Genomic DNA, 25,689 nt, shown 5'->3' on the forward strand with positions numbered 1-25,689 from the left:
TTCAGACATGACATTTAAGATTTTCTATATCTCTGATTTTTCAACAACAAAATAAAGTAAGTGACACCAGTGCAGCAGTCAGAGACCATAAAAGAGCTGCTTAGCTAGATTTTGACTTTAAATGTGTTGACCATTATTAAGCAAATGAGACAGCAGTGCACTTTTCCATTTAAAAAGCTTGCATTCACCCCTGTGGCCATAACACAGGGTGATGTCTTAAATAATGATAGTGACAGTCACATTTCTGACAAACAAAGGAACCGTTTGGGTTTGGGCTTTGTTTTTTTTAAGAAAAAAATTGAAAATATTCCCACTCCTTTGGGAAAAACTAATGCACTTTTTCCAAAGGGCAGAATAATGCAAGCCAACTCAAAAACAATTGGGAAAGAAGATGGCATACATACTGAAGTGACCTGCAAACCTCCCACAGCAAAGGAGGCTGCAACAGTATTTGATTCTGTCAAATTGCTCCAAGCCAGGCACAAATTAGCACTGCATTTGCACCCCAGCACTGGTTTACTCTGCCAAAAATGCTATTGCATGCAGGGAACAATGCCTATATAGGGGCCCAGACTCTTACTTATGCTAGGCAGTGCCTTAGTCTGCTGACTGAAAACAGCCAAGCTACTCCATGGGAATAAGGGAAGCAGAATCTCACCCGGAGAAAGGTCACGTTGTGGGTGGATCAGATATATCCAACCTCAAACAGACCACGGGATCTGTTCTCTCCCCACCCTCATTCCTCATCCATCTAGATGTGCCCTTGGCACTCCCATTGTGGGAATTGCACAATGGGTTTGGGACATGCTATCCAGGAGAGGATAGACCCTTAACTTGTGAAGCATACATTATTCATGGGGCTGAGATTTGCAAAAGGCATCCATATGATTTAGGAAAATAATCCCTATTGAAAGTCAATGGGAGTTAGGTTCCTATGCCACTTAAACATTTCTGAAAATCCTACCTGTAAGGTTAAAGAACCCTCCCTCCTAGCTATACACTCAAGGACTGCTGAAGTCTGCTGGGTAATATTATACCAGACTAAGGGCTGTGATAGTTACAGTCTTCTATAGATAAGGTTGAGTTTCAACCTCAGACCTAAGTAGGGAGGGTCTAGGCATAAGGAGGGTAGTGGGTTACCATGAGCACATCAGAGCTGTCTACACTGGCCTTCTGTAGAATACTGAGTCAAGTTCATGGACTCAGTCCAATTCTTTAAGGCACTCTATGGCCTGTGCACAGCACATTTGAAAGGTTGCCTAAAGCTCTAGGATGGGGGTGGTGGCTAACAACTCCGCTCAGCAGGCACAATGCAACTCTCTACCCTCCCCCAGGGCAAAGCTCCTCTGTGCAGGAGACAGAACTTCCTTTTGGAGGGAGGGCAGATGAAGACCGTGGAACAAACACTGCCTGAAATTAAAGGCCATCAAAAACCACACCACCATCTGCTCCAAGAGCAAGTTCAGCCTGGCCTACTCTAACACAAACACATTAAGAAAAACCTAAAACAAAAACAAAACAAAACGCTAGCTTGCACATATGGGCGGTAGGTGACCTGGCTGTTGGGAGAAGTTAGCCCCTGGCCCTTCCCCTTGTGCCCAAAGCTTCACCCCCCTTCCTCTGCAGGAGCCCAGAGCACCCCCACCACGGCCCCCGTCACGGCAGCAGTGCCCCCAGCTCCAGTGTACCAGGCAGCACAGCTCCAGTGCCAGTCACCCCGAGTCCCCGTGGCAGGCAGGCTGGCCAGCCCCAGCCAGCCTGGGTCAGGGCAGAGCACCAGGAACTGCAGAAGAGGGTCTGGGGGGCAGATCATGGACCGCACCAGGCTGTTTGGGGAGGTACAGTGGTCACCTGTGCTTGCACATGTGATTCTCCCTCAGGGAGAGGCTTAGAGAGGGAACAAACCACAGGTGACAGATATTAGTCACTTAATGGCTATTGGAAGGCTCTCACATGCTATGGTGATGAGGGTGGTTTAAGAACCTATGTGGCACAGACTAGCAGAGGAGCCATTGCAGCAAGGCTTGGGATAGTTGGAATCAGTACTAGAGTGAGGGAGCCAGAGTAGTAGCTGTGGGGAGGGTTGAGGGCTTGGGGGTTATTCATTTGTTTGTTTTTTTCTCCATCAACTTTTACTATGTCCAAGACACTTAGAGAAAGATTGCTTCATCCTACTTCGCTCCCTCCTCACTCAGGGGCGGCTCTAGAAATTACGCCGCCCCAAGCAGGGCGGCGCTGCGCTGCCCTTCCCCGGTCCCGCGGCCGGGGCAGAAGTGTCTGCGGACGGTCCCGTGGTCCCGCGGCTCCGGTGGACCTCCCACAGGCATGACTGCGGAAGGTCCACCAGAGCCAAATGCCGCCCTGCCACGAAATGCCGCCCCACGTGCCTGCTTGGCGCGCTGGGGTCTGGAGCCGGCCCTGTCCTCACTGCCATGTGGTTGTCCTGGTTTTTCTTTTTGGAAATCTGGTCACCCAAGGCTCAGCAGCACTAACTTGCCCAGCTGATATGAAAGCACACGTGTCTGTGAGGATGTTGGCTCAGCACCAGTGGTTAAAGCAGATCTAAATAAGGTGAGGGTAAGCTCACCAATTCTGGTGGCAGTATGTCATCCTGGGTGGCCTCATCTTGTGTGAAGGGACATGTCATGGTGGAAATGGGGTCAAGGGAAATGTCTGCAAACAGACCCATACTCAGCCAAATAAAGGGAGGGTGTGTTTGTGTCTTTGCAGGGATAGAATATAGGGCTGTGTAGAGAGGGTCAACCCTTGAGCTCGCATGCATCCTCCCCACCCTGTTCCCATCCACACCCACCATTGTGGGGAGGGAACATGCTGTTTCCCCTGGATTCTGCTAAAGGAAACAAAGCCTGTAGTAGGTTTTTCCTTTTATCCTTAAAAGAGAGAGAGATGGAATGGACTCCAGTGCACCTCTTTGCCCCTCTGCCTTCCTAGAAGGGAAAGGAATCATCTTCCTATGGAAGAGCAGAAGTAGATGCAGATAGGAGACTCCCCATCAAGTGCCAGTACTGCTCCACCTACTCTAGGAAAGGTTTGAAGCCTCCTCCTGTTATTTCCACTTTTGACTCTCCTGCCTACTGACTGAGTCTTCATTCTACCACTCAGTAAGAAGGAAAAGGAGCTGAGCTTCCCCAAGCTCAAGAGAGGGAATTATCCCTTTAGGCAGAGGAGGAAGAGCTGTCCTCCCACAAGCCCCTCTGTACTTTAGCCCCTGATAAGGTGGCAGGGTGAAAAAGGATCAAATGTTTGTATATCTACATTCCAAGGTGCTCTACTCATTATAGGTCTGTTTATGCTCCCCTCATTCCTGGTGAGTAGAACCTTGGATCAGTGATCTCCTTGAAATCCATAGGGCTGGTTGGGAGAGTAGGGTACTACTAAAGGGAGGAAGGCGGGCAGAATTAGTCAGTGGTGTCTGTTGGGACTACAGCATGTTTAAGAAAGTCTGAGCGCTCACACAAATACTCTCCAGCAGGGAGTGGAGCACTCTGTAAGGTCATTGTTTTGCCTTTATCATCCATGATTTTTTTTCTGCTTGCCAGGATTTTTAAGGAGCCATCTGAGTGAGCCTTCCCCCTTCAGAAATGGGAAGCGGTGTACACAGTTGAATATCACATTCAATCAGCCCGACTCCTTGCTGTAGGGACCCATACTGTATTGTGTGTGAGAGATAGGAAGGCACCCATGTGAAAGGCATGATGTGGTTTTAGCTCTGGCATACTTAGCACTAAGTTGTTTCCCCTCCAAAGCCTCTACTATGGCTCTCCCTTCTCCTTTCTGTGTGCAAGGTAGGGGTCAACTGCCTTCTCAGTGCCATTTTCTCCTCCCTCTAGTCCTCACAGAGGGCATTTGGGTGTTACAGTGTCTGTGCAAGAGGAAATGATGTAAACGACATGGTCCAAGGTGCCCTGGAGTCAACTACGTTGTCAGGGGGCTGGGAGGAGAGCACCCTGGGTGAGAACCAGTGTGTAGTGACAGGGTCTGACTCTGTGTGGATGGCTTTCACCTCCTATAGACCCCCTATGGCAATGGAATGATAGGGGAAGAATTCTGCTAGGGGAGCCACACACAGATTTCCTCCCCCAGAGCCTGTTTCTGCAGGTTTGTCCCTGGCATGTGGGAGGATAACGAAGACTATTTTATTTGGGGAAACAGCAAGAAGAAGAGATCATGAGAATAAGGTCCCCATGTTGCACTGTGAGTAGCCCCACTGACTTTAATAGGACTGCTTAAAGGGCATAAAAGTTAAGCATGTGTGTAAGTCTTTGTAGGATGAGGGTGTAATGTAATACATAAAAGAGTCAGGCCCAGATCCACAAATTTATTTAGGCTTCTAACTTGAAGTAAGTGGAAGTAAGGACCCTTTGTGGATCTGAGCGTAGATAATCCATCATGTTCACAAAAAACCCTTCTTACGTTTTTTATATAAGACATTGCTCTGTCAGTCATCAAATGCTACCGAACAGTAGCAACAAAAAGCAAAATTAAAACATTTATATTTAAAAACAACTTCTCTTGTGCTTTCAGCAAGATCTTACTGGGCTCTCCAGTCCAACGATCATAGAGCTCCAGATGCAAGGGGAGAAAAAGGTATTTTCAGTGTAAATTATATTTTAGAGATAAATGTGTCTTGTGCTGATTGAAGCAATCTTTGTAAATTATTAAAATGCTAAGTAATTTTCCAAAAGAACATACTCTTGAGTTTTATTATCTGTACACAGATTGTTAATATGTTTTAGCAGAAAAGCCCTAAGTCAAAACTGAGACTTTCTAGAAAATGTAGGGAAATTTACCTTCCAAGTGACATATATCATAATCTTCAATGCCTACTGGTCTGGAAGGAATTTGTCTGACTGGTTATACCAGGGGTCGGAAATCTTTCAGAAGTGCTGTACAGAGTCTTCATTTATTCACTCTAATTTATGGTTTCATGTGCCAGTATTACATTTTAACATTTTTAGGTGGTCTCTTTCTATAAGTCTACAATATATAACTAAACTATTGTTGTATGTAAAGTAAATAAGGTTTTTAAAATGTTTAAGAAGCTTCATTTAAAATTAATTAAAATGCAGATTCCCCCGGACTGGTGGCCAGGACCCAGGCAGTGTGAGTGCCAATGAAAATCAGCCCGTGTGCCACCTTTGACATGCGTGCCATAGGTTGCCTATCCCTGGGTTATACATTCATTTCATTGTTCACATTTTTGGTGGGTATGCAAGCAGCCAAACCTGGGCAAAACTTTAGAGCTTTCAGTATACTGTGAACAGAAGGTAAATTTTAGATTAATCACCAAGTTGTATCATTAAAATTACCTGCCTGTAATTACTAATTATTGTGTGAAGAGTTTATCCCTAAGTTGTGCATAATGCTAGGAAGCAATGCTTGATGTCTGAAGAGAACAGAATGATCTGCTCTGCATAATCTATCCCCGTGTGTTTAAAAAAGAAAGAATTTAGTCCCCAACAGTGCAGCCTCTTCCATGAAGCATTACTAGCTCTTGCAATTTTATCATGAGTCTCATGATATTTGGTATTTTTGTAGATATCTGAGCTTCTGAGTCATGTGATCACATAAGACTCTCAGCTTTTATTTTTCAAAGAAAGGACGTTTTTAGACCCCCTGGTTGCAAACAAATAGCTTCAGCATGTGATCCTTAAAGGCACAAAAGCCAGAAGGCAAATAATAACAATCCAGCATTTTTTATCACAATATTAAAGCCAATCTTGTGATTTTTGGGGACCTCACTCATGACTTTTGTATGCAGGGGGCTGGTGCTATTGCACATGCTAATTTTAAACAGCTGAGCAGTAGACCCATTGAGTTTTAGGAGGGATAAAGTTAGACCTGTGTGTGTTTCCAGGACTAGGACCTGATAGCATAATTAAGAAGACACCCTTCTACACATTAACACATGGGAACATTAAAATCCAGTCCTCTTTTTTAAATTTTTTGCAATACCTGTTTGTGGTTTGTTTGTTTTTTAAACGCAAAGATATTAACATTTTCCTGCAATGAATTTAAGGGTGACATTATTTTGCAGTCTTGTAGTTTTTATACATTGAGGTGGGGGGGGTTCAATTCCAATTCAACACGTTGTAACATGTTTTGATTTCTTCCACAAAGCAAAACATGAAACCCCGCTCTCCAGCAAGTGCATTGGAATCAATCCTGAGATGTCACGGCCCCTGTCACTTTTACTGTCGCGGACGAGAGTTGCCTGTAGAGCGAAAACTACAATCCCCACAATCCATTGTGCAGGGACTAGAGAGAAGGGGAGGAATGTGGTCTGCCGCATGGGTTCTGGGAATGGTAGTTCTATTGCTGCTTCCCCTTTTTCCTCAGCTGAGGGCAGATTTCCAAGCACCTGTCCCTTTGAAGGGAGGCCGAACTACATTCTCCACCACTCTCTTCGGGAATGTCACGATGCAGTTGCCTGATAACAAGCCAAACAGGAAGTGATGAGGGCCACATGGGAGAGATTTAAAGGTAAGGATGTGCTAGGCTTTGCTGGGGTTGGAGCTCATTTTGGTGGATTTCGTATTGTGGTTTCTGGCCAAGAGCCTGTGGCATTTCATTCAGTTTGGGCAATCATCTTATTTTGTTGGGGTGGGAAAATGCTTGCAAATGTAGCAGGTCGGACACCAGTGGACTGGGGGTGTCCCCTGCCTTGTGGTTGTGGTGGTGAACAGTAATAAAATAAGAGTTTGAGGGGAAAAGTCCACTCCCTATTGTGATGGCAAAGCTTGCTGTGGTGTGTCAGGGATCGACCCCATGAACTCTTGCTGAATTTAAGCTTTTGTGGGTTTTTTTTTAACCCTTTATTGCCACAACCATAAGAACTAGAAACATCCAAATGTGAACTTGGAGTAAAGTGATGCAGTAGCGTTTGCCTGTGTCTATTGATGGTTCCAGTGCTGTTACGGTCTCTGATAAGTTTGAGGAGTAGCTATGATAAATTGTCGGGGCTGTTCAATACTGCTGCAGTTCAGAATCCTGTGGGCAGCAGCGAAACTCCCCAGAAATGTCAGTTTTATGCTGATGCTGCTTGGGAAGGCTGAGCTGTAGCAGCAGAGGCAGTCAATGGAGAGAGGACAAGGGATGGTGTTGGGTGCTCAGTGACTGAGGCATGAACAGTTAATGAATGTTCCTGAAAGTGTTGGCCTTAGTCCTCTGACTAATTGGTGTCTAGGATGTTTTTCATGTTTTGATCATATTTATCAATTCATGCTGAAGGATCACAAATTGCCTTACACAAGGCATATGTGCAGTACCGCTGTAGTGCAGCCACCTCTGGGGTGAAGGACAGCAACCAGTGGGCACACAGAACTGTGCAGAACAGTGGGGTTAAAAGGGAAAATTTGGCTAGGGTTACTGGGGCAAATCCCTACTCCTGTGGAAAAAATAGTATGGGATCATTAATGTTGCTGCAGAGAAGACAGGCCCTGATTATTAGTAAAGAATACGCAGATAGATAGTCTTTAGTTCTACCAAGATCAAAATATCCCCCTTTAAAACTCTGTGATAAAGCAGCTTCATGCTTAATCTCCAGAGAGGTGCCAAATACTGGAGGGGCCTTGGCAATGAATTTCTTTCCTGCTGCAAGAATTGGTGCCTCTAGATCATTGAGACACATGTGGGTAGGACTTGTATACTTGACACAGTTACCAAAGATGTCTTGTGAGAAAGCAGAAGGCACAAAGCTTCAGGACCGTCACCACTCATGAACTTTGAATTAATGCAACATGAATAAAAGAACCAACACCAGCCTCTGCCCCTGCAAAACTCTGACAGACCTAAAACGAGGGACAAATGGCAGAGGTGTCAATAGAAAATGATGAGATTAAATTAATTCCCTGTGTGTAAAGTAATCCATGATCTGAAAAGAAGCCAAGCCAATGCTTAGAATTTGTGAGGTACTTCTCATGTTCAGAGTCCTTTATACACATCATAGACTTGACATTTCTGGTGTCTTAAATTATTTTCTGTATTAAACAGCATAGTAGCATAAGGTTGGCGTGGGAAGTAGGTACGATTGAGTCTTAAGTACCTCATATACATTTAAGAAATATTGCCAAGGTAAGCAACACTAATAATAAAATATGTGGGTAATGTTTGTCTACAAAGTCACAGTGTTTTGGGTGTTTCACTGCTTGTGCATTGTCAAACACCCTGTATGCCAATTCAATCTACCCAATCAAAGGCAGTTTTAAGGCTAAAGCCTTTCAATTCCTGAAGCTCTGCTATGCTCAGTAGGTTACACACCAAAATAAGATAGCCAGGCAGCCAGAGCATCAGTTTGATGCTTACTTTGCTGAGTCCCTTTACCCTCATTATTGTACCTTTTTAAGGTGCCAGGAAAAAGCTATTCACGCTTGTAAGGCTTTTGTGTGTGTCACAGTGATTTAAAACAAGCTCTTTTCCTGGAAAAAAATGGATAGCTTGGATGTGAACAAGTTTTCACCTGGGAGTATTACATTTCACTACATGCCCTTCAGACAAACTTGGAGCCTGATCCTATGGTTCTCACTCAGGTAAAACTGGAACCAGTGAGAACCTTACTTGAGTAAGGAGAGCAGGCTCTAACTCGTAAGCTTTGTCTACACTTAAAAAACCCCCAAACACCTGTTGCAGGACTGGGGCAAAACATGGCTTAATTGGGTGTGTAGATCAGGACAAACCATGTTCACTGTACCTGTGGTTGACTCCTATTATCTACAATGGCTAGGTCTCCTACGGCAGCAGAGAAGTCTTAAAATTAGTGGCAATCCAGTCTTCTCTAGGTCCTCTCCCCATCACCTCATTATTAAGCAAATCCTGAACTTTTGAAATGACACAGGTTTTCTATTACCCTGTGTCTCAAAATACTTGTCTGCAAAGGCAGCTGTATGTTTTTGCCAGTGCATGTAAAAATCATAAAACGTGTATAACCTTATTATGTAAGCCCATATTGGGTTGCTCTTACTACCTAGAGAAATGTCCCACTGTCACAGTTCAATTGATAATATATTAGCTTGCTTGTCTTTCGTTTGCCAAATGGATTGGAGCCTGCTTGTCATTAACATGCTTTAGCAACTACAGTAATTGGTTAACAAAGCTGTGTTCAGAAGCCTGGGTGGGGGTGGTTAGTAGCTAGAGACCAGGCCTGATATGCAAGAGGATCAATATGTTTGCTGTGGCTGGTGAGTTGATTTCATTGTGTATCTGCTTAAATTAATTTTTTTAATGCAACTTGAGTTACTTTTTTTAAGCTTGAACTATATCCAAATAGCTAATTCTTATTATAAAAGGAGAGGATAAAGGATAACTTCTTGCCTTCTACTGATCATGGAAATACAAGCCCTCTTACTCAACCCTCCCTGCAAAAAAGCATGTGTTTAAAATTAAGCACAAATGCATACACTAAGTAAATTTCAACCACGGTTTATGTCCTGATTGTAATGTAATGTAAGAGACATTTCTCTCTGAAGCCTTTCCTTCCCTTCTTTCAAATGGTCGGTTTAGAGACTTTGCTCAGTGTAACCCTCCCAGGAAAGAGTAATGTATACATCTGTATGTTGGAAGTGTAGAGAGATGTATTATTCATACCTTGTCAATGTATATACTGGAAACCAAGCTGAATTTATAGTTCTTTTCCCTTTCCGCTAGTGCTGCTATAGTTAACTGTCTCAGTATTTCCATTATAAACCCATGTTTTTGGAGGTGTATAACTGTCTTTAAAACAAAGAGTTCATTAATCTTGTACCATGACAGAGAACATACAGTGTTGCATTTAGAAAACAGCTGTAACTGCCTATGAAGGGGAGTAATCTCAGTGTACACACGTGCTCCAGGAAAATTAATTAGAGTTTTACATATTAAGGGGACAATAGAATTTTACACTTGAAATGATGCTCTTCTGTCAGAGATCTGAAAGAACATTACAAAGGTGGGTGGTGGTATTTTTCCCCCATTTTACAGATGACCGAGCTAAGGCACAAATAGGTGACAAAATATCTTTAAAAATCTGGGCCAGAGATATTAAATAATTAGCCTTGGATTGACCACGAAAGTGGTGGCAGTTAGGAATAGAGCTCGGCGCAAACTACACTTGCAATCATTTGCTGTAGCCATTAGACACATTGGCACCCCAAGAACTATTCACCATTAATTCAGCTAAATCTTAACTGGGGCAGAAGAGCATAGTGTTTTGTTAGCAATAATTGATGTGGCAGAGCTGAAAGAGTCCGGCTTTATTAAACATACCACGAGACTGGTGTTCCATTCTCTAGTTCTGCTCTTTCTCTCTCGATGTGGATGCAGCCCCTCTGGTTACACTCCTGAGCCTCAGGTCTCTCACTAATATATGCCCCTTCTGAAACCTGTCTTTCTCTGGTTCCCCTCCTCTTTTTACAGCTGGGAGCTTCTTTGCCACTAATATTTCTTTTCCACTTTTCTTTACCTTTGATTATATTCATATGTAAATAAAAAAAACATAGTTAAATCCCTGACTCGGGCTGGCCAGAAGAGGGTCTCCAGCAGGGTTCTCAATAGTGAAATCTGTGCAAAGAGTCACCACCAATAAACAGTACTCTTCTAAGCAACTAGGGAAGCTGGTAGGGTGGAGTTCACCAAAGGATTTAGGTGTTGCAGTGCTGAGCATCACGGTGCCTAACTTTCAGGCATCTAGAAAATCACAGGAGTAAGGCTGCTTTCCAAAAAGCTGAGTGAAACACCTCGGCTCCCTGTACAATGAATGGGAAGAGATAGCAGTCTACAAATGTGATCCACAAAAGCCAGCATGTTAAGTGGCTCACTGTTTCAGCTAGCCAATGGGAGATGCTGACCAGAGGGGTGTGCCCGAAACCCTTCCCCTCTGTCTGGTGCCTAAGTCTGGGCTCCTGGAAGGTGCCTATTTCTGCTAGCAATCCATGAATGGGAACCCACTGCCTGGAGTCAGGTGGCATATGCACCTAAGGATCTATTGGGTTTCCGGGAAACGGGGCGGGCAAAGCCCGCCCCATGCTAACGGATCCCCCCCCAGCCTAAGGGGAGCTTCCACAGGGCCTCAGAAACCCACTAATTGCGGGGGACAACTAATAAAAGAACAGGGACAGGAGTGCGGTCAAAGGGTCATAAGAAGGGAGCCTGACGGGGACACCAAGCAGAGAACCCCGGACAGCGCCCACTGCTCCTCGAAGGCGTCAAGGGAGCCAGTGGACGCCGCCCAGAGGAACTCCGCCCGGAGACGTGAACGGACTAAGGATCGGAAACAAGCCCCACAGTCGCAGGAGTCTCCATTGGCCAACCGCCTCTCCCTGGTCACGTAGATGGCCATTTTAGCCAGGGCGAGGAGGAGGTTGACCAAGAGGTCCCGCGACTTTGTGGGGCCACGGATAGGGAGTGCGTGGAGAAGGAGGTGAGGGGAAAAGTGCAGCCAGAAACGCAACAGGATGTTGGTGAGGAGCCGGTATAGGGGCTGCAGCCTGGCGCACTCTACGTAGACATGCGCCAGGGTCTCCCTCATGCCGCAGAAGGGGCAGGTGTCTGGGACAGGGGTAAACCGCGCCAAGTACACGCCCATGCTCACGGCCCCATGGAGGAGCCGCCAACCGATATCCCCAACGGGCCTCGGGACCAGGGTGGAGTACAGGCTGGCCCACCGGGGCTCCTCACCCTCCAGAGGTGGCAGGAGGTCCCGCCACTTGGTGTCGGGGCGGGACACGAGGGTGAGGAAGTGAAGGGTGTGGAGCACGAGCGCGTAGAGCTGCTTCCTTGGCGCGGTTTGGAAACGGACCGGCTGCAGATCGTGCAGCCGGCTGGCGGAGAAGGGGCGGGGGGGCCGGTCGGGTCCACGGGGCAGGGGCCCGATGAAGAGGTCCGGAGGGCTCGGGGTGGGCGGGGCGTGCCCTCACGCAGGACCCGGTCGAGGTAAGCCCGAGCAGCGGGCGGCAAAGCGGCCTTCACCTCCTGTAGTACGCACTGGGGAGTACAAGGCCTGGAGAGCCCCATCCGCCGAGCGAGCGTCAGGGGATCCAGCCAGTCTCCCCGGTCGTAGTCCAGGAGGTCTCCGACCCTGGTAGCTTCTGCCAGGACCAACCTCTGGCGCACCGCGGGGGACTCCGCCACCTGCACACAGAGCTGGGGGTTGTGTAGCAGGGGCTCCGCGAGGAGGTCCGCCCCCTCGGTGGCCGCCATGGACCTGGTCGCGGAAAACAGCTTCCAGGTCCGGAGGAGGTCCTGGTAGAAGACCGGCAGCCCATATGCACCTAAGGAGTGAGTTAAGTACCTGCCTAGCTCCACACAGAACATCAGGAGGAGCAGGTGGTGGTGCCTTCCTTTTTTAATTTTTTTATCCCAGAGGTTAGAGAACTCACGGGGGATGTAGGAGACCTTGGTTAAATTGTAGGGGGTGGGGGCGTTGAATCTGTGTCTCCCACATCCCAGTGAGTGCTTTAACCTCCGGGCTAAAAGTTATAAGATGGGTAGCAACACTATGACCATCACCATGTCCTCCTCTTGGATTCTGACTAGGACCCAATCTGGTAGGAAGCTTCTAAGCATGTCTACCACATTGGGTCCTGCATGTGACTTAGGTGGCCGAATGTTTGTCTTTCCTGATTTGTGATTTACTCTGGGGCGTAAGTGGGAGATAGGCATGCGGATTGCCTGGAGGCAGAAATAAAGGGCCTATTGAACTTTTATTCTGAATACTTAGGTTCTGAGTGTAGGCACCTGCAAGGTTTGGTGGGAGTTTTGTGGATTGCAGTGGAGCCAAAACTGATAAGTACTTAGTCTTGGGGTCTGAGTGCCTTCATGGATCCCATCCCTAAGGGCTACTGCACCAGGAGGAGGGGTGACTTCTATTTGCTGGGAGGCAGGATTAGTTAGGACTCTCTGGGCATGTCCACAATGGAGCCGGAAGGTGTGATTTCCAGCTCAAGTAGATGTACTTGTACTAGTTCTGATGGCGCTAATGAACTAAAAATAGAAGTTGAGCCCTGGTGGTGGGAGTGGCTAGACCTCCCAAGTATGATTCTGTCTGACACATTACGTAGGTACTCAGTGGCTAGCCCCTCCTGCGGCTCATACTGTGGTTGCTAAGTTGCTACATTTTGTGCACTACTTCGATCAGAGCTAGTGTGGGTATGTCTCCTCAAGCTGGAAATTACTCCTTCAGCTCCAGTGTAGACGTACCCACAGACTGCATCTTCACTGGCCCCTGCTTCTCCCAGTTGCCAGGATTCTTCTCTCCCCTGACCCCGTCCTGTGCCCTGCATCCCCAGATGGAGAAGCTCCAGAACAAGTTATTTAATGCTTCAGCAAAAATAGATCAAAAAGAGCTTTAACGTTAAAGACCTATTCAAACTTATCCCACACTTGGGTCTTGATCCCTCAGCAGGGTCTGTTCAGATGACCCCCTGCCTACAGCCCCACTGATTTCAACAGATGGGGGGTTTTGTGCAGGCATGGAGGTTCTTTCATGTGAATCCAGTTGCTACCTTAGCAGCGTTTGGGGGTGGGGGGCACAAGGAAGTGACAATGTTTTGAGTAAAAATGAAAACTTTAAAGTGTAAAGTGAGGAAGGAAAAGCAATTAAAAGCTGAGGCACATTGGCAACTATTTCTCCAAGATGGCTGCCGGAGCTGCTGCCATCTGGATACTGGAGCTATCTTATTGCTGGAGTCAGTCATTTGATCCTGTGAGTATCAAACAGGAAAGTCTTAAGCCTGGTCGTGACCGCTGACCTGGACCATCTGAACTCGGATGCAGTGGTCAGGTAAACAGGAAAAGCCCGCGAACTTTTGAATATTTCCTGTTTGCCCAGCGATGGACCATGATGCGATGATGATCGCTGTAAGGGCAGGCAAATCTATCCTCCTATCTATCAGCGCCCGTTAAATCCTTTTAAAAAATCTCCAGACAGACGCCATAGCAGGGACTCAGCGCACTGCAGCGTGACAAGCGTACGGAAAGCCAAAGAATCAAATGGATGCGCATGGACTGGAGGACTGAAGCTATCCCACAGTTCCTGCAGCCTCCTAAAATTATTTGCATTCTTGGCTGAGCTCGGTAAAACAATCCTCTGACTCTTTACATGTCACCCTATCTTTACTGAATGCTGCAGATAAATCATCCTCATCATCAGCATAAGCTGATCGATAAAAAATGATGGAAATCTATCCTCATGATCAGCTTCAGCTGATGGGACAATAATTTTTCTTGTGGTGATGATGGCAATATGGGGCTGGTAACCATCCTCATCATAGCAACAGGGGCTGAGCTCCATCAGTCAGTTGCCCCTGACTAGCAGTGATGATGCTCTCTCTCTCACACACACTAATGTCCTGTCTGGACTATCTATCAGCAGCTGAGGCTGCCTTCCACTCATTTCTCACTAACAAGTCAGTGTGTCTTATTCCTGCATTCTTTATTAATTCATCGGGAAGAACGGAATCAACAGGTGGGCACCCCTGAATAGCACAGAGATAATTTCTGCGGGCTCTGACACAGAGCAGGTGGTTCTCTAGCACACTTGCCTATATTAGGCAAATGATTTTGCCCCATCAGGCACTGGGATCTCAACGAGGAAGGGGCACAGTAAAAAGATGCTTTTAAAGGGTATAATAAAACCTGCAGATTGAAGTCTTGGTTTAGTGGGAAAACTGTTTCTCTTTTCTTGGAAATGTGATCTGAGGTGGGCAAAAATGGTCTCGTTCTCTGACAGCCACTATTAAGAATGGCCATACTGGGTCAGACCAAAGGTCCATCTACCCCAGTATCCTGTTGGCAAACAGTGCCAATACTAGGTGCTTCAGAGGGAATAAAGAGAACAGGTAATCTGTCGCCCATTCCCAGTTTCTGGCAAACAGAGGCTAGGGACACCATCCCTGCTTATGTTCTGACATTGTGAATAAGGACCACAAATTCATGCCATTTTGCATAAAAATCATGAGATTTTGCAAAAATCGTTAATTTCAAAAGATCTAATTTGGTTTTGGAGCCTGTAGTGCTAACAGCTTTCAAGCTTTTCTCTGATGCTGTGAGGGCTAGAAATTTACCCCTCCCTCCTTTTTAATGGAAGTGAGATTCTCACATAATTACATGACTCCAGGAGCTAGGGCTTTAGAAAAAACCCAGCAGATATCACAAGACTCACCATAAAAACCTGAGAGTTGGAAATGTTGCATTAACTACTGTGTAATTTACATTTTTTTTCTCTCTTTGGCATGCTCCCTCACCCCAAATCTCTTACTCATGCACATTGCCTCTGAATTGGTCTACTTAGAATGAGTGCAAGGGAGCTGAAGGGAGTTCTATTTTGGTGTAGCTGGCATGCCAAGGAGCCAAAAAAAATGGACTAGAGCAAGAAAAGTATGTTGAATAAGCTAAAGTAGACCACCCCTACTTTATTTGACATCTTCTGCTCTTCCCTGTTTAAGCTATCACAACTGAGACTCCATTACATACTGGTAAGCGGGTTTCCATAGGCCTCAGGGAGTCTTAAATCCCACCCAGCCAACCCTTAATGCTTAATTTTATGCTCATGACATATATGAGGTGCATCAAGTTAAGCACACGTATAAGTGTGGCAGGACTGGGGCCTAAGTGAACGTAAGGGCATCCCAATTTATGGTACACCTCTACCTTGATATAACGGTGTCCTTGGGAGCCAAAAAATCTTACCGCGTTATAGGTGAAACCGTGTTATATTGAACATGCTTTGATCCACCGGAGTGCGCCCCCTTTCCCCCCCGGAGCACTGCTTTACCGCACTATATCCAAATTCGTGTTATATCGGGTGGCGTTATAGCGAGGTAGCGGTGTACTTTTATGCGTCGCCTCTGACTTTGCCCCAATGTATGAAAGAATTTATTCCCCATCCCCTTCTTATGGCAACTGTATCCATTCTAATACAGAATGTGGTGACTATTCTGCATTGTATATGCATGTCTAAAAGCTTGTGATGTCTACACATTGCACTCATATGTTTTGAAGTATATACTGTGTGGGAGATTTTCAAAAGGCACAAATAGCAGTTAAGTGCCTAATTTTCCTTGATTTCTGTGGGGAGTTAGGCCCCTATCTGCTACTTTGTGCCTTTGAAAATTTCCCCATATCTTTTATTCACCAGTAGAACTTTTAAATGCAATAAGGAGTTACTTTTGCGGCCTCATATAGACTCTAACAGACTATTGTTAAAAAGGCTTAAAAAAGAACAGTAATTGACAGCTTCCTGATTACACCTTACAGTTGAATGTAATCTTTTTGCAGTAGCATTTCCTTTAAACATATACATGTGGGATAATAGCATAACAGCATGCCACTGTGGTTTACATGCTTCTTGATCTTTAAAAAGTTCCTGCAACAATAGTATTAGACCAATGACTTTTTTAGATGCTTTCCCTGTTGGTCTTTTCTCTGCCAATCCACTCACCCATTTTAGCATGGGCTGGTTGGATGGAAGTTCTAGAGTTGTCATTCCCCCTCTTTGGCTTGTGAATAGCAGCATGTTTGCATTATGTAGCCAATCATACATTCTTTCTCCCCTTCACTTAGGGTGACCAGATGTCCCTATTTTATAGGGACAGTCCCAATATTCGGGGCTTTTTCTTCCATAGGCGCCTATTACCTCCCACCCCCTGTCCCGATTTTTCACACTTGCTGTCTGGTCACCCTACCTTCACTCATGCTTTACCTACAGTTGTGGCTGTTAGAATCACTGGGGTTGGACAATCTGGCCTGTGCTCTTTCTTGGGCCCAGTTCTGTAACCCCTTATTTACACTGAATAATATTACTCATGTGAGCAGACCCATTTATATCAATGGAAATTCTTGTGTGAGTATGTACTACATGAAGTAAGGAAGGGTGACAGAACTGGGCCAAAGTATGGGTCCTTCTACTCATCAAAGGCTCCAGACTCCCTGTTCTCTTTTCATTCTGTGTTTTGTAGAGTTTTATAGGCTACTGGGGTTTTTTGCAGGTGTGTTTTGCTGTTTCCAGGTACTTTGTAATTGCACTTTTATTTCCCAAGTATTAATAACTTTCTGATTTCCCTAGGCCTGGGTGATTCAGCCCATTTCCAGGATGTCGGTGTCAGGCTGCATGTGGCCAGTACCTGCAATCTCTTGCTCTTTTCAATGGGCTAATAAGCAATTGTGTTCTGCAATTCAAGGTCTGATCAGTTTTCTTTTTCCACAAGCAGAAACTGGTTACAGATGACTGCACACTGTGATGCTAACATAAACTTCCTCCTATCCGTGACCTGTGACAAGCTGTTCTAATCCGATTTTCCTCATCTGTTCCTCTTGCCTTGCCCTACCCCTTTTATTTGCTCCTGTGACTCCTTTAGTTGAGGCACATGGAACTGTTTTTGTTGGGGCACTGTGAACTGCTTAAGAGTTTGGATTTCTATTGCTGGCAAACTCGAAAAACACAAGTACTTTGTCTGTGGAATAGCGATCATTGGTTAATTCTCTCAGAATCCACTGTCCTACATTTAAGTAGGCTGCCTGCAGTTGCTCTCTAATAGAGTCCCTTCTGTTTGATACAGGGGAAGACTGTCAGTTTTTTAATCATAGTCTAGAGAGTTAAGGGAGGGATTCTGTAACTATAAATACAAGATGGGTCTCTAAGTATTGCTAATCATTTGGAAAAAAACAGCATCTAGGGCATTATAACTACCTGGTCATTGGCTGCAGAATTGTTGGACAACCAGTCTGAGATGTCTTAAGCCTGGTCTACACTACGCGTTTAAACCGGTTTTAGGAGCATTAAACCGATTTAACGCCACACCCATCCACACTAAGAGGCCCTTTATATCGGTATAAAGGGCTCTTTAAACCGGTTTCTGTACTCCTCCCTAACGAGAGGAGTAGCGCTAATATCGGTATTACCATATCGGATTAGGGTTAGTGTGGCCGCAGATCGACGGTATTGGCCTCCAGGCGGTATCCCACAGTGCACCACTGACCGCTCTGGACAGCAATCTGAACTCGGATGCAGTGGCCAGGTAGACAGGAAAAGCCCCGCGAACTTTTGAATATTTCCTGTTTGCCCAGCGTGGAGCTCCGATCAGCACGTGTGGCGATGCAGTTAAAAATCAAAATAAAGAAAGAGCTCCCGCATGGACCATGCGGACATGATCGCTGTAAGGGCAGGCAAATCTGTTCTATCAGTGCTCCGTTACAGAAGACTAATTAAAAAACATTTTTAAAAAATCTCCAGACAGACGCCATAGCAGGGACTCAGCGCACTGCTGCGTGACAAGCGTAACGGAAAGCCAAGGAATCAAATGGACGCTCATGGACTGGAGGACTCAAGCTATCCCACAGTTCCTGCAGTCTCTCTGAAAAGCATTTGCATTCTTGGCTGAGCTCCAAATGCTTCTAGGGTCAAACACAGTGTCCGCGGTGGGTCAGGGCATAGCTCGGCAATTTACGCACCCCCCACCCATCCCCAGAAGTGAAAGGGAAAACAATCCTCTCTTGACTCTTTTACATGTCACCCTATCTTTACTGAATGCTGCAGATAGATGCGATGCTGCAGCACTGAACACCAACATCCTTGCTCCCCCCCGCCATGGGTGGCTGATGGTGCAAAACGACTGGTACCCGTCCTCATCATCAGGCTATTGGTACATGGGGCAGTGCAAAAGGGCTGGTAACCATGCTGACTAGCATCTGTCAGGTCGATCAAGGGCGCCTGGCCCTAATTTTTCCTGGTAGATGGTGCAGTATGGCTGATAACCATTGTCATCATAGCAACAGGGGGCTGAGCTCTGTCAGCCCCCACCCTTCATGTGTAAAAAAATAAAGATTCAATTGCCCCTGGACTAGCAGAGGGATGCTGGGCTCCTCTCCTCCACACTCCTTACTGTCCTGTCTGGACTATCATAGCAGCTGGAGGCTGCCTTCCACTCATTTCTCACTAACAAGTCAGTGTGTCTTATTCCTGCATTCTTTATTACTTCATCACATAAGTGGGGGGACAATGCTACGGTAGCCCAGGAAGGCTGGGGGAAGAACGGAATCAACAGGTGGGGTTGTTGTAGGAGCACCCCCTGTGAATAGCATACAGCTCATAATTTCTGCAGGATCTGACACAGAGCAGCTGTGCTCTCTGATACAGTGGTTCTCTAGTACACTTGCCCATATTCTAGCCAGGACTGATTCTATTTTTAGATACCAAAAAGGAGGGATTGACTCAGGGAGTCATTCCCAATTTTAACTTTGCGCCCTGGCTAAGAGCAGCCAGGGGCACTTATGACAGCAGCAAATGGTGCAAAACGACTGGTAGCCATGATCATCTTTTTACCAATTTATGGATTGGTAGATGGTGCAGTATGGCTGGTAACCATCTCTGCTGTCATGCAAAAGCAAAAGCATGCTGCTGTGTAGCGCTGCTGAATCGCCTCTGTCAGCGGCATCTAGTACACATACGGTGACAGTCACAAAAGGCAAAACAGGCTCCATGATTGCCATGCTATGGCATCTGCCAGGGCAATCCAGGGAAAAAAGGCGCGAAATGCTTGTCTGCCGTTGCTTTCCCAGAGGAAGGAGTGACTGACGACATTTACCCAGAACCACCCGCGACAATGATTTTTGCCCCATCAGGCACTGGGATCTCAACCCGGAAATTCCAAGGGGCGGGGGAGGCTGCGGGAACTATGGGATAGCTACGGAATAGCTACCCACAGTGCAACGCTCCAGAAGTCGATGCTAGCCTCGGACCGTGGACGCACACTACCGATTTAATGTGTTTAGTGTGGCCGCGCGCACTCGATTTTATACAATCTGTTTTACAAAACCGGTTTATGCAAATTCGGAATAGTCCCGTAGTGTAGACGTACCCTTAGACTTAGGGCCAGCCTTACTAATGTACCTTAAGCCTGGATCCACAAATGTACTTAGGCACCTAAAACTGGGGTTTAAGCACCTAAGTCCCATTCCTGGTCTCCACTGCGATCCACAAAACCCCCATTTAGCTGCTGTTGAACACTGTAGGTGCCTAAACTCACTTGGTGCCTAAGTTTTCAGGATGAAAGTTTCCTAAGTGTCTATGTTTCTGGCTCTGGGCACACACGCTGCAGCGTCCCTCTAGCTGCCTGGAAGCCTAAGTCATAGAGTGATCGGTGAAGTGGGGGAAAATAAATGGGAGAGTACCTGTCAAGCCTGATCCAGTAGACATGCTTGGGGGTCACCAACCGGCTGAGATCCTATTCAGAATCTGGCCTCAGGAGGAGGTAGTGATGGTACTGCCCACCTTATAACTTTTAGCTCAGTGGTTAGTCCACTCACCTGGGATTTGGGAGACCCAGATTCAATCAATCCCCCTCTTTGCCTAAGAGGGAGAGGATTTGAATGGAGTCTACCACACCTCTCAGAAGAGTGCTGTAATTACTGAGCTGGGGAATAGTTTGTACTCATCCAGTCTCATCCATTGAAGCTGTTCCATGGTGTATAAATTAAGAGTCACTGCAGAAAGGGATATGGATCCTGGGTCATCTTCCAGGCTATAGAGTCAGTCATTCTCTTTTTCTCTGGCCTGGTGAGTCTTTAAGTAATTATCCAAAGGGGAACAGCTTCAATAGGAAAGAGTGGTTGAGTACAAAAGAATAGTGCAAGCATGTAGGGACAAAATCAGAAAACCTAGGGCACAAAAATGAGTTAAACCTAGCAAGGGACATAAAAAGCCATAAGAAGAGATTCTCTAAATACACTAGGAGCAAGAGAAAGACAAAGGAAAAGTGTACGTCCACTACCTATTAGCTCTCTGACCCTGCTAACACATGACATCAAGAAGTGAGGCGTTGAATGCTTATTTTGTTTCAGTCTTTACTAAAAAGGTTAATTGTGAACAGATACTGAACACCATATTAACATCAAAGAAGGAAGAAATGCAAGCCAGAACAGGGAAAGAACAGGGTAAAAAATATTTAGATAGGTTAGATGTATTCCAGTTGGCAGGGCCTGATGAAATTAATCCTAGGGTACTTGAGGAACTAGCTGAAGCAATCTCAGAACTGTTAGCGATTATCTTTGAGAACTCATGGAGGACGGGTGAGGTCCCAGAGGACTGGAGAAGGGCAAACATAGCACCTACATTTAAAAAGGGGAACAAAGAGGACCCAGATCATTATAGACCAGTTAACCTGATTCAGTACTGGAACAAATTATTAAACAATCAATCTGTAAACATTTGGAGGACAATAGGGTTAAAAGTAAAAGCCAACATGGATTTGTCAGGAACAAATCATGCCAAACCAGCTTAATTTCCTTCTTTGACAGGGTTATTAGCCTAGGGGATAGAGAAGGAGCAGTAGATGTGATGTGATGTATCTTATTTTAGTAAGGCTTTTGACACAGTCCCGCATGATATTCTCATAAACAAACTAGGGAAGTGTGGTCTTCATGAAATTACTGTAAGGTGGGTATTCAACTGATTGAAAAACCATAATCAAATAGTAGATATGGTTTGAAGTCGAACTGGGAGGACATAACTAGTGGGGTCCTGCAGAGCTTTGTCTTGGGTACAGTACTAGCCAATATTTTTATTATTGATTTGGATAATGGAGTAGAGAGTGTGATTATAAAATTTGTGGATGACACCAAGCAGGGAGGGTTGCAAGCCCTTTGGAGGAATGGATTATCATTCAAAATGACTGACAAATGGGAGATTGCACTTGTCTTTGTTGAATTTCATGTTGTTGATTTCAAACCAAAGTACAACACTTAGTAAGGAAAAATCCAATGCACAACAGTAAAATGGGGAAATAACTGGCTATGTGGTAGTACTGCTGAAAAGGATCTGGGGGTTATAGTGGATCACAAATTGAATATGTCATCAATGTGATATAGTTGCAAAAAAGGCTAATAAAATTCTGGAGTATAGTAACTGGAGTGCTGTATGTAATACACAGGAGGTAACTGTCCTGTTCTACTTGGCACTGGCGAGACTTCAGCTGGAGTTCTGTATCCAGTTCTGAGCTCCACACTTCAGGAAAGAGATGGACAAATTGGAGAGAGTTCAGAGGAGAGCAACAAAAATTATTAGAAAACTGACCTGCGATGAAAGGTTAAAAATGGGCATGTTTAGTCATGAGAAAAGAAGACTGAGGGGGACCTGATAGCCCTCTATATATTTGAAAACTGTTGTTATAAAGAAGACAGCGATCAATTGTCTCCAGGTCCAGTGAAGATAGGACAAGAATTAATGGGCTTAATTTGCAGCAAGGGAAATTTAGGAAAACTTTTCAACAAAAGGGTAGCTAAGATCTGGAATAGGCTCCCAAGAGAGATTGTGGAGTCCCTGTTGGGGGTTTTTAAGAACAGGTTACACAAATACCTGTCAGGGATGGTCTACGTTTACTTGGTCCTGCCTCACCATAGGGGCCTGGACTGGATGACCTCTGTGACAGATATCCAATCACATGCAATGTCTTTGGGGATGAATGGTTTATATATGATGGTGTTCTTTTTCATGGGGAAGGGATGTTACAACACAAGTTAATACATCAGTTCAATTACCGTATTTTCCGCACTATAAGGCGCACCGGATTATAAGGCGCAGTCTCAATTACGGGATCTATTTCTGTACTTAACCCATACATAAGGCGCACCGTATTATAAGGCGCATGCTAAAACATACGGTCCACTTCCGAACCATAGATTCATTGATGTTGAATTCTTTCGCAGCTGCTCTATTCCCATTTACAACCGCGTAACTGATAGCCTGTAGTTTGAATTGTGCCTCGTAAGCATGTCTCTTCACTGGTGCCATTTTCGGGGGTCCTTAGACAAACAAATGTTGTTTTGCAGCATACTGGTAGTATACCTACCGGAGGAGTGGAGAAGGTAAACGTACGTACTGTACGTATTACGTAATGTTCTCTGATTGGTTTATCGCTGCCAGTGTACGTAGTTTACGTATTACGTCCCTGTGTCAGCGAAAAATGGTCCGACAGTCAATCAAGCAAAGCGCTTACCAAAGTCGCACAACAACTTTTTTACAGATTTTGGAACTCAGTGCACACATAAGGTGCACCGGATTATAAGACGCACGGCCAATTTTTGAGAAAATTTAAGGCTCTTAGGTGCGCCTTATAGTGCGGAAAATACGGTAATTCAAAGTCTTATCACTGACTTGTTGCAAAGGCAAACTTTTATCCTAATTCTATATTAGTCTGGGCAGGTGATTTTTGGAATCAACATGAAACTATAGATCCATATGTATCTATAGTCAAGTTTATGGGACACTGCTCTTGTTGGTTCAACCAACAATTCTAAAGTAGGACTTCAGAAATTTAGGCAACTTACTTAATTATTGAAGAATGTCAATTGAGTTCAAATCTACCTTATTAATACATGCTCAAGATTACCACACATTAAACCAAATATAATATACAGGTAATTATTCTGAAGCTATTCTAATTTCTCTGGAGTTTCACAAATACTGTAAGCTCTTATGTTACTTTAACCAAAGGTTCAAATCGTGGTAAAACCTCTAGCTTGCAAACAAATTCAAAGTTTCTTCCTCTTTCTGTGTAAGACACCATTCGTTCTCTTGGCCATAAAATCTTTGTGGTTTCTAGTATGAACTCTCTGAAATAATCAGGATTTCTCACAACTAACTTGTTTGTAGGGAAGCAGTTTCCTCTTTCAAATAGTACTAGGCTTAGTTAATATAAAGAGTTTCTCCAGACTCTATCCCTTCATTAGAGTTAGTGATTCAGTAGTTCCTGAACACCATGATCAGCTTCAATAATGGAACCCTACAGACAACTATATACAAGAAACCAACGGATCACTATACTTACCTCCACAGATCTAGTAACCACCCCAAACACACCAAGAAATCTGTTACCTATAGCCAAGCCCCAACCTTGTTAAGCTTATGGTCAGAAGCAAGCTCCCCACAGACCAGGACATATAAACTCAAAGCAGCACCAGACTCTGCCAAAGCAAAAACTGGTAGACACATCTCCACTGCTGTGATGATCAATTGCCCCCCACAACACACCTATCACAATCCATGCGGCTTGCACATGCCTATCACAACATGTGGTTATCTCATCCAGTGTATCAGATGCCCCAATAAAACTATATGGGTTGCTCACACAGAAAAATGATAAAGGACAAAACCACACTATCACCCATGGGTGAACACTTTTCACAAAGTGATCACTCCATATCTCACTCTCAGTCCTCATCCTCAAAGGAAACCTGCACAGCATCTTCAAAAGACAAGCCTGGGAACTTAAATTCATAACTCCACTGGATAATTTGAAAAGCCATGGACTTTACAGACACACTAGTTTTATGGCTCATTCCAACAATTTGTAACACACCATGCTGACTACTAACCCTCCTTTGTCCCACTACTGCAGAGGTGTTATGGCCCACTTCATTTTAAGTAGTGTCCTTCAACTTGTGGGAACCTCTTATGCTTAATTATCTGTCCCACCTTAGATATGACACCCTGATTACCTTCTCCAGGTCTGAAGAAGAGCTCTATAAACCTCAAAAGCCTGTCCCTTCCACCAGCAGAACTTTGTCCAATAATTACCTCACCCGCCTTGTCTCTCTTGGTGATTCAGTGTAAGTTCTAGACAACTACGACTAAATTTGTAAGTGAAGTATAAGCACACATTATACACTTTAGTCATTCAAAAGCTTTAACTCTGTTATGTACTGTCTGAGGAGCATTTGGTTTAACATGATCAGGTCACCACTTGGGTAAACAATTCACGTATAAAAGTCACTTTTGAAAGTGGCATGAAGGTGGCTTCTTCAGCTCAGCTTCACAATTGCAGTGACTGGTTTCTAGAGATTGAGTGAATCACCTGAATGAACTTTAAGGGCTAGTATACACTAGGAGAACTACATAGGTGCAGCTGCATGTCTGGTGAAGACACTCTATACTGATGGGAGAGAGCTCTCCCACTGGCATAATAAATCCACCTATGTGAGAGGTGGTAGCTATGTCAGTGGGAGAAGCTCTCCCACCGACATAGTGCTGTCCACACCAGCACTTAGGTTGGTGTAACTTGTGTTGCTCAGGGAGGTGGCTTATTTGCACCCGAGAGTGATGTAAGTTATATTGAAATAAGTGGTAGTGTAGTCCTGGCTTAAGTGTTATGACAGATGTATTCCTATTCTTGTTCTGGATTTTGCTGCAGTCTCTCTAGATAAAGGGCTTGTTGGACACTTAGTTCCTGCCAAGCTAGAGTTTAAATCTACCCTGCACTAGCCTGGGGTGCACTAAATGTCCATGCAGACTCTGCTGCTGGGCACTGAAAGTGTCCTAGTGTGCTTTGATCTACTCTTATTTCAAAGTGCACTAAAGAACTTTTACTGTATCGCAGCAGGATCCACACAGACCCAAAGGATACATCTCCACTGCCAAAAAAAAAAAAAAAGTGGTAGAGCGTCTTAGAGCCCATGTCTAAGAACACGCTGCATTGCTAAAAGTAGCTGTGTAGACATTCCTGCTCAGACTATGAGGTCCAAACCCCTTACCAGATTTCAGATCCAAGTCATAATGTCTACACTGCTATTTTTAGCACTGTCGTGCAAGTCTGAGTCCATAGCCCCGGGCTCTGAGAATCACTGCTATGGTTTTGTTTTTGTTTTGTTCTTTTCTTCCCTTCCCTTCGGTGTAGTATGTGGCAGGCTAATGGAGGGTAGATTTAC

The 25,689-nt window shown here is 45.0% G+C and overlaps 1 protein-coding gene across 6 annotated transcripts in view; it reads left to right on the forward strand.

Annotated features, from left to right (window-relative positions):
- The first annotated feature begins 6,337 nt into the window (after window positions 1–6,337).
- Window positions 6,338–25,689, forward strand: part of TBXAS1 (thromboxane A synthase 1) — a 341,375-nt gene continuing 322,023 nt past the window's right edge. The window contains exon 1 of one of the 6 annotated variants that reach the window (XM_039489916.1): window positions 6,338–6,504. In XM_039489916.1, coding sequence (XP_039345850.1) covers window positions 6,477–6,504 — 28 coding nt within the window. In that variant the 5' untranslated portion in view covers window positions 6,338–6,476. Of the gene's footprint in view, window positions 6,505–9,072; window positions 9,198–25,689 lie in introns of those variants that run through there. The other 5 variants (XM_039489900.1, XM_039489939.1, XM_039489890.1 and 2 more) reach the window with 5 other exon arrangements.

The sequence above is a fragment of the Mauremys reevesii genome, linkage group 1 (assembly GCF_016161935.1).
Source record: "Mauremys reevesii isolate NIE-2019 linkage group 1, ASM1616193v1, whole genome shotgun sequence".
Lineage (NCBI taxonomy): Eukaryota > Metazoa > Chordata > Testudines > Geoemydidae > Mauremys > Mauremys reevesii.